The following is a 9,403-nucleotide window of genomic DNA, read 5'->3' as shown; positions in this document are numbered from 1 at the left end:
TTAACACATGATACTGGCTCTTTGAAAAGCAATTTAATTGAGTTTAACATTTCCCATGGTTTAGCTTGTGAGACACAAAAGTTGGACCACAGCTCATAGTTTAACCTGCTGTTTGAACTACAGAGCTGTAATGGATGGTAATGGTTTCAGAATCCAGACTTCAACATATAAAAATGATAAAAACATAAACGACAAAAGCCTGAAAATATGTCCCATGTCACACTACAAAAGCTGCTTGTGATGCTTTTCAGAGTATTTTCTTTATTTTTCGGTGACAGTAGTAGTTTGGTGGCTGTGCTACATTACAGTTGTGAATGTACTCAATTGGGGCTCTTATTTTCTTCTTCTTAAACAAGGGCCAAGTGATGCAAACAGATGGCTTGGATCTACTTTGGAATACTAAATGAGATGAGATGAGAAATACTGCAGGTAAAAGGACACAACTAGCTGCATAATTACAAAACCCAGCATGCTTTCTGTGGAAACACAATATTCCTTTATAAATAATTTGTCTTTTACCGAACACATTATTGTATTTTGAAACCTTACAGAACTTATATCCTTTTGGAATGTTTTGTCACTGAACAACTTTGATGCTGAAAAATAAGTGGCTAGCCATGTGAATGCCTTTTATCAAAATCTTTGAAAAAGTATAAAAAGCCACTATATATATATATATATATGCATATATATATATATATATATAAATATAAATATATACACAACAGTCAATCCATCAAAGAGGGCATGAATGCAGGTTTGTGACATCTGTTTCTACAGAACTGAAATACACTTCTTGGGATATTCTCTTCCAAGTCAATTTCAAATATGTATCACACCACCAGGTTTGGAGACAGAATATTAGAAATGCATGGGATGCACTTAGAGTGGGATTGCGTGAGGAAGGAACAAAGATATAAGAGATGGAAGCAAAGTGCTACAATAATTGTGTATTCTCCTTCTACAGAATTAGACAAAGAAAATAAGAAAAAGCAGAGGCCAGAATTAATCGAGAATACAATACAGATTGTGATTCTCGTTACCTCTCCTGGGTTGTTTGAAAACGTACAAAAGGAATGAAACAAAGTGGGGGAAAAGAGATGAGACCAAAATGAGAGACAGTAATATCACAATGAATTGGCATTGGAAAAGAGTGACGCAATAAAAATGTTCTGCTGGTGCCTCAGCTCAAGCGGGGCCCTTACAAAGAAATTGTGGATTTTTGCTCAGAGATATAGTTGAAATCTATGAGTAAATCTATCTATTCAACAAAGGCAGCTCCTATATTGTATCTTGTAGTCAGATTTAATAATTTTGGGTCATGGTCTTTGGCTTTCTGTCTTAGTCTCTTTGCTTCAGTCCTCCCTTCCCCTGTCCTCCAGCCCTCTACCATGGGCCCTTGACATGTGGGCCTTTGGGGCTGTATTCCACTTGATGGCTCATACAGTCTCCAGGATTACACCGGCCATCCTTTCCCTTAGTACCAGACTGTCCAGTAGGACCAGGGATCCCAGGAACACCCTGTTGGCCCACAGGACCAGGGGGTCCCATCTTACTATAGCCTGGGGGGCCTGGAACACCTGGAGAAAAAGATGAAATAGAAGGAATGAAATAATCTTGCCACAATCTCCATAGCAGGAATACGAATTGGGCAAATAAAAAAGAAACGGACAGATTTACTTTCACATCATTTGAGTTCACATCATTTGCTTGATCATCCATTTTTTTTTTCAAATTTCAAAACATTAAAGGACAATATCAAATGGTCCTCCATCATGTAGCCCTGTCTTGTAAAGTGGACCTCATGTAAAAATCTAGTATTATGGCGTTAACTGTTTTTGTTTATGTTGAGCATTTTTTTTTAATAAAGTTGGGTTTATATGTAAAGTAGTTAACACAATAAAAATTAAAAAAAAACTTTGGACAGTGTACGACTTCATAATAAAAGTACAGTTGATTGTAAAGAACAAATATTTTCATTATCAAGTGTTTAACAACAACTTTCTTTGATAATCTGCCCACTGGTTGGTCTAGCTTTTGTCAGAGAAATCTGGGAACTCTGACAAATTCACATTTATGAAACTCGCAGCAGGGAGATTTTTAATGTTTTACTCATAAAAGTGACTCAAATTGGAAGGGTGAAACTTTAACCAACAAAGAACCCATTACATTTTGGAGGAGATCAGACTCATGGTGCAGATCCACCAATTACTATTTACTTATATTAACATTGCAAGATTGAGCATATGGCCTTCTAAATGCCATACATCCTGAAATCCAATAGATGACGGTAAAGTACAACGGTCACAAAAGATAGGCCATTCTACAAACACAAAGACTCCAATCCAGATTCACGAGTAATCTTCAGCTATACAGATGTTCTTGCTAAAATTGCAATTGTTATGGAGCACTCAGAGACAGTGGTTAAATTGGGCAGAACCAGAACCCATATGAACATAAATAATGGTTGCAGTTACAGATTTGCATATATATGAAGAGTGACTTTGAGGGAGGCCTGCCTTTTATGTGTACTCTTGTTCAAATTTCTAATTTTCGCCCATCAGGACGTTCACCTGGCCATAACTATTGCTGCGCTGTGTCTTAACCCTTAAACGGAAATATATAATAAAATAATATATGAAGACAAATCCATTTATTTATGTGAAAGAGAAATAAGTTCATCTTTTAGCCAAAAGGAATAGGTCCTGTTATAAGATGAAGCTATACAGCAAAGGGTTAATGAGCTTGGCTCACAATGAAAACCTGCTGGCTTGGCTCTCTTAAAACCACAATTTCTGTTTTGTACAATTCAGTTACAGATAAATAAATTAGGTATAATGTGTTTGTTAATGAGGTTTTAGAGGGTCTGGATTTGTGTTTTATCTTCTGACAAAGCTAAGCTGGCAGTTTCCCTCTGTCTGCAGGCTTTACAATAAACTAAGCTTATTGGTTGCTAACTCTAACTTCCTGAGTCATAGCAAAAAATACAAAAAAAAAATACAAAAAACAAGACGGGTTCAAAACTTAATAAATAGCTGGACCGTGTATGAGATGCAACAGGGCTTTTAATTTGAAACAAGGGCTTCAAAGTTTAAATGGATCGAGGGAGCTGAAGCATTCGGCCGATCAATGGTGTAACTTCATCAGTAAATCACGCAGCATTAGTTTGACCAATGATGCAACTCAGTCACTCACTTACTCATTCAGTGACAAAGAGTGTTAAGAGTGCTGGCCCCGCTGTGGCAGTCCTAAAATGTGAAGCTGTTCCTTTAAAGGTGTATTTTACTCCGGAAGTAAAGTGTACACAGCAGCATGAATACAGTATAGATACAAGACGGATGATTTGACTCATCAGCAATACGATATCTACACACAACATTGTGTAAAACAAGTACACACCAATAAGCATCATCTTTAATTGATGGTGTTATCACCATGTGCGTTTTCAGGGGAACATGACTGAAACATGAACAAATATTAAAGTCTTACTTTGGTCGTTTATTGTGAGCACAGTAACTTTTTCAACCCAAATTAAACCGCTCCATGAAAAGAGACTGCATGTGCTAATTTGCTAATTTAGCCAATGCTATCTGAACTCCATGACGATTAAGGATTTTCAGATGCTGATTTGGCTGGAATGAATTAGAATGCTAATTTTAATTAAGACAATTTAAGAGTGATACAAAACTACATTGATCATGCTGGCAATTTGCTAATCAACAACGAATCCAAACATTTTAAGTAATTTGCACCATTTCAGTAATTTTAGCTCATTTTGGGTTTAGCATCAGGTGTAGCTTGTGAGTGTTCATAAAGCACTTTGATTATCTGGTGGAAGATTGTTGCAGATGTAACTAACTGGAAAAAAATGTGACTGTTGAGGTTCAAATGTTAAAAGTTAAATTCAATACACTTGGTGCAATATGCCAACAATGAGCAAGAACTTTAAGTATAAACTAAGCAAACAGTCAATGTGGTTAAAATGTAATAAAGCAAGATTTCATTAACCAAATGTCTGCCACTGGACTATAACTGACTCATTAACCAGTGGGGTACATTACCTGGTGCTCCTGGAGGTCCTACATCTCCCATTTCTCCAACACCCTTGTCTCCATTTATTCCCTGTGGACCTCGTGGTCCTACAGAAACAGGGTCACATATTGTCAACAAATGGAGGCTAAACAGTTTATGCTCAGTTAGCGATGATACTTAACGTCATTCTCATGTTGTTGTGCGTGAAAGTTTCACCTGGTGGTCCTGGTCCTCCGGGCCGGCCTTGTCTGCCAATCTGTCCTGGGAGCCCGGGGTTACCTGGTGCCCCAGAACTACCTGGAGTTCCATCTTTTCCTGGGGGCCCAGGCCGACCTGGAGACGCCACCATTTCCACTGGCATCTGCATGCGAGACATGTAGTAGCCCATTCTCTCTGGGGAGAGGAAACAAGCCATAATAAAAAGCAATTCCACAGACCAGAGCAGTGGCGTCCCGAAGGCAAAACGAAATCGATGTCTGAAACAGAGATATACATCTGAAGAGAAAATACTGCTCTAATGGAGAAGTTGTAGCATCGTGCACGGTAAACATTCACACAACAGTGTGCATTTGCACGTGCCCTCACCATCAAAGATCTTGATGACCTGTTGGCGAATGAAGTTCCTGATATCGTCATAATTGACGACAGCCTATTGAAGAGCAGACAGAGAACGAGAACAACAAACGAGCAAACATTAATCAAGGTAGATAATGAAAAAATTCATTATTTACAAGAACAGATGGAGCTGGTGAGCGCCCGTGGCTGCCGTACTCAGTTCGTCTCACAATCAAGCTGAATACAACATGATTTAGAGCGGATTAAAACAAAACAGGCTGTCATGCTAAAAGTGCAATTAAACATTATCTCACATCGTTTCCTGGTGACCCTTGCGAGCCAGGCAGCCCGGGGGAGCCCGCTGAGCCTGGGCTTCCCCTTTCACCTCTGGGTCCGACGGGACCGATCATGGGCTGTGCATCCTTGGCATGATATCCTCCGCCGCCAGGGAGCCCTGGTCTACCTCTTTCTCCTGGAGGGCCCCTCTGGCCCAGGGCCCCTGGCTCACCCTGGGAGACAAGACGTGAGTGAGTTAGGGTAGTGGATAAAAGACAATGCCATTCATGTTAGTTGTTAGTACCTATCTTTGATACCATAAATGCCTGATAAAAAAAATAACCAACACCTTAAATGGTGTATGTTTGATCAGTACAAAATCCTTGCTTTCACTCATTGTGCTAAGCTAAGCGAATCATCTCCTGGCTGTAGCTTCATATGTAAATCTAACTCTCAGCCACAAAGTAAATGGTGAGCTATTATGTACTTCATTAGATGACTTGATATTCATCAAAATAGAATTATTTAGGAAGAAGATTATTATTAATCATATTTTAGAAAAGAAGGAAGCCCTTTAAAGACAAGTCTTGGCGATATCTATATCGCCTTCCACACAGCAGTGCTGGTGATTAAAATTGTGTACATACACTCAATAACAGCTTTGCTACATTAGTGACAGTGATTTATTGAGGACAAAGCAGCCCATAATGGACGTCTAATGTTTACACGTCACCGACAGACAAGCGGCTCTTGAAATAGAGAGGAGCGAGAAGAATAGAGGAGTCCGTTCTTGTCTTTCTCCTCTGTTCTCCTCTTCTGTGCAGCTAAAACCCTGACAATGCCGCCCTGTCAGGGTGACAAATAGCCTCATCTAGCATCTCCCCTCATGCTTAATAGCATTATCCCAGAGGCAGGAGAATAACTTTATCACTGTACGCACCTACTGTAAGCCTGTGTCTGAGGAGAGCTCCAACAGGCTCTGTAGCTACAGAGGCGGCCAGCTGCTAGTTTGGAGAGGGGTGAAGTGAGGTGAGGAGGAAGGAAGGTGTCAGCAGGGAGGTCCAAGGGTTAGTGAACTGATGACTGTGTTAAGTGCGGGTGCTGAACGGGCAGAAATGGGTGGGTGGGGGGAGTGGGGGGGCAAGCGTGTTCAGCAACGCAGTGTGCCGGCATCAGTCTCCCTGGGCTAAAGGCTTGTATCTCGCTGCGTTCAGACGGTACGGGGAGGTAATGGATGGTTGATGCTCAGCTTGACGACACGCACTCACAAAAGATTGCACCAGAGTCTGCTCTTACCTTGTGACCTGGCTGCCCGTTGTCCCCTGGCAGGCCTGCCGCTCCCTGTCCAAACAAAGACGGGAATATCCATCAATGAATGAAATACACACATCACCACATCAATCTCTCCATATTATACTTTTAAAGAGGACAAACACCACACCCAGACATTACTCACATCTTTACCAGCGGCACCGTCATTGCCTGGCTCTCCCTAAAAGACAGAAGAAAAGGTTAAGTGAGACGTATTGGCAGGCTAGCAGTTTGACTGATGTTTAATTAAATTGTTTGAGGGGACAGATTTAAAAGTTGACACAAGTTGAAAAGTACTAACCATAGGCCCCGGGTGCCCAGGTGGTCCTGGGGGTGCGACCATCCCTGGGAGACCTCTCTCTCCATCCTGGCCTTTATCTCCTTTTATACCCTGGGGAGCGAGGGAGAAAAGATGAAGAAAAGATTATCTCCTATTGTTCATGCTTTCGGCTGCAGGACAGAATTTCAAATGTCTTTGTTTCACCTTCTCTCTTAAACCCATATATCAATAATACAGAGTAAATAATGCACTTTCTACAGGCACATTAGTTTAACAAAGTGAATCTTTAAATAAAGTCATCGTATCCTTATCTCTATTAATCCATGTTATGTATTTTTATAGCCTCTGTAATTATTTTCAGTAATCATAATTATTCTTGTTTACAGAAAATAATTACAGAGGCCATAAATATTGAAATAAAATAAAATGAGATTAACAGAGATAAGGACCATGGTGACTTATTTCTAAATATTCACAATTTTAAACTAGGGTGCTGGTAGAAAGGGTGTCGGTACAAGAGGACAACAAATATCAGAATTAATGTTGATGTTATTTGTTGTCTCCTGTGCTCTTGATTTTCTTTTGGCTGCGAAAACAACAACCTATTTTCCCCTTGAGATTGACAAATAAAACCTTCATCGGATGTAATCATTTAAGTCATTCAATCATGTTTGATAAGTTCCCTCTCACCTCTCCTGGTGGACCAGGAGGACCTGGAGGTCCAGCTGAACCTGTAGAACCCTGATGGGAAAAGTAAACACATTATTCAAGTTTAACATGCGAGCATACTAAAATATCAATATATCAGAAATGTATCAGGTTCAAAAGTGAACTTACAACGTGGCCGGAGGGTCCAGGTCGACCCTGAGCTCCTGGGGTACCGGGATCGCCCTGGAAAGGTCACAGATTAACCTTTAGGCTTCTATAAGGTTACACTGACGATAATATATGTTAACTCCTATTTTGAACTTTTATGCACGTATTATCAATGTGCTCTCTGACGTTTAGCCAAATCGACTTTGGGGGGGGACGATGGAAAACAAAAATACTTGCCTCATGTCCTGGTCTGCCAGGTGACCCGGGGGGACCTGAAGGTCCAGATTCACCCTGGAGGGGTGAGAAAGTAATGAAAAGGCAAAAGAGGAAGCATGAGATTAATAAATCACTCCACTAGAAGAGACTCAAAACAAGGAGATAGAGAAATAATAAAAACCTTATTTTCTACATAATTATTAGTTTGATAAAACAACTCGGCCTCGTGCACAAGCGGGAGACAGCAAATGTAACTTGACAAACAGACAGGCATTGTGTGAAGGTAAAGCAATGAATTGTTGGCTAACCTTCTGTCCGGGAAAGCCAACGTGGCCAGTTTTCCCTTTGAATCCCTGAGGACAGACATCAAAGAGAATTGAGATTGATACAGTATAAAAATCTGTCAAAGTCAAAGCTGCCAAAAGAAGAGGCAGACGTGTCTTTGAAATCCTGAACACCTGCTCTCGGGTAGAACACAACCTGAGATACAGAGAGCGAGAGAGGGAAATGAGAAAGAAAGAAACTCGTTTCTTCTTCACTGGAGCAGACTGCAGTGAGTGAATATCACCACCTCGGCTGTGTTGATACATAAGACAGAAAGTTAGGAAGATCTGAGGAGAAGATGGGAAGCTTAAAAGATGAAATGGGGTCACATCAGCAGTGACATATACAACATTAACAAGACTCAGTAATGACTGCACATATTAATGCAGTCTTCAACATGGGTGAGGTGAGTGGAAGATCACGTGTCACGCTCCATGCTAATTTGCACAGGCTGTTGCTTGTGACACTTTACAAGAGTCAAGAATTAAGATCATCACAGCTGTCTTCAAACTTTCCTTCACATGCAATAATTGTAAACCCAGTCACATATCCGGAGCACAAGTATTTCACCTATCTTTGTCAATCCGCCTCTCCATAAAGAGCTTTTAATATAAAAGGTTTCATCATACAGACTGATTTGCATACTAGCTTGCTGTTTGTGAAACTGAGGGTGAGCCATGGCAATACAAGTGTAATGCATTGGATTAAAAGTCTGCCTAACAGATTGGGTCTCCCAGAAGCTGCAGTGTGTGCTGAAATAATGGGGATGTTTCTGATGTAAATAATTGGAGGAGTAAGAGATTTACATTTACCGCATCTCAGGACCTCTGGGAATCATCAATGTTCGTATAAAACGTAATCTTTAATTAGTAATCTTAACCCATTTCACAATGAAATATAAGCTTTCATTATATGCAACTATGTAACTGTGAATATTAATTGTCAGACAAGATTAGATTGTTAATACAAAAGCAAACAAGAATAAACAGTAATTTATACATAATCGATATTTCTCATGTCTAATTCATGTTGTTTCCCGGACAGAGAATCAGATCAGGTCAGATAAATGTTCGAGGTGATACTCACTGGGATTCCTCGTGGTCCTGCTGGGCCTGGAGGGCCCATCTCTCCCTGAGAATGAAAAAACAGCCATGGTCAAGGGTCAGCCAAGGTCAAGGGTCAGCTATTAAATGCATGATACTCAGTATAGCTTTAATACGTGATGGATATTCTGCATGTGTGTGGGCTCGCCAGTCATGCGAGTCATGTGACTTACCCGCAGCCCTGGTTTCCCATCTTTTCCATCCATTCCTTCAATGCCAGGGGGTCCCTTTCATAGCCAACATGAGTGGAGAGTGAAGATGAAGACTCAAAATAGCATGCAGCATATAGATATGTCGGGTCAAACGAAGATAATATAGAATGAAAATAATAACGGATGCACCATCAACCCTGGGGAGCCTGTTGAGCCGGGGGATCCAGTTGGTCCCTGAGTGCCTTGAGCTCCACCGTTGCCCTATGAATGAAAAGATTTTCATTCCACGTGATATTTTTAGATGTAAAGTCATTCAGAAACAGCTAAATGTTGATTTC

The 9,403-nt window shown here is 40.6% G+C and overlaps 1 protein-coding gene across 4 annotated transcripts in view; it reads right to left on the bottom strand.

Annotated features, from left to right (window-relative positions):
- The window catches only part of col16a1 (collagen, type XVI, alpha 1), a 64,247-nt gene continuing 54,844 nt past the window's right edge, over window positions 1–9,403 (bottom strand). For all 4 annotated transcript variants that reach the window (XM_069176453.1, XM_069176455.1, XM_069176454.1 and 1 more), the window contains 15 exons: window positions 9,255–9,326; window positions 9,087–9,140; window positions 8,897–8,941; window positions 7,795–7,839; window positions 7,508–7,561; window positions 7,292–7,345; window positions 7,145–7,195; window positions 6,476–6,565; window positions 6,320–6,355; window positions 6,160–6,204; window positions 4,902–5,096; window positions 4,618–4,681; window positions 4,249–4,425; window positions 4,062–4,139; window positions 1–1,580 (listed from right to left, as the gene is read on the bottom strand). In XM_069176453.1, coding sequence (XP_069032554.1) covers window positions 1,387–1,580; window positions 4,062–4,139; window positions 4,249–4,425; window positions 4,618–4,681; window positions 4,902–5,096; window positions 6,160–6,204; window positions 6,320–6,355; window positions 6,476–6,565; window positions 7,145–7,195; window positions 7,292–7,345; window positions 7,508–7,561; window positions 7,795–7,839; window positions 8,897–8,941; window positions 9,087–9,140; window positions 9,255–9,326 — 1,254 coding nt within the window. In that variant the 3' untranslated portion in view covers window positions 1–1,386. The remainder of the gene's footprint in view (window positions 1,581–4,061; window positions 4,140–4,248; window positions 4,426–4,617; window positions 4,682–4,901; window positions 5,097–6,159; window positions 6,205–6,319; window positions 6,356–6,475; window positions 6,566–7,144; window positions 7,196–7,291; window positions 7,346–7,507; window positions 7,562–7,794; window positions 7,840–8,896; window positions 8,942–9,086; window positions 9,141–9,254; window positions 9,327–9,403) is intronic.

Source organism: Embiotoca jacksoni, unplaced genomic scaffold, assembly GCF_022577435.1.
Source record: "Embiotoca jacksoni isolate LCO1_2020_lvr unplaced genomic scaffold, fEmbJac1.0.p SCAF_7, whole genome shotgun sequence".
NCBI classification, from domain to species: domain Eukaryota; kingdom Metazoa; phylum Chordata; class Actinopteri; family Embiotocidae; genus Embiotoca; species Embiotoca jacksoni.
The sequence above is the reverse complement of the archived record's forward strand: the minus strand, read 5'-3'. Positions and strand labels throughout refer to the sequence as shown.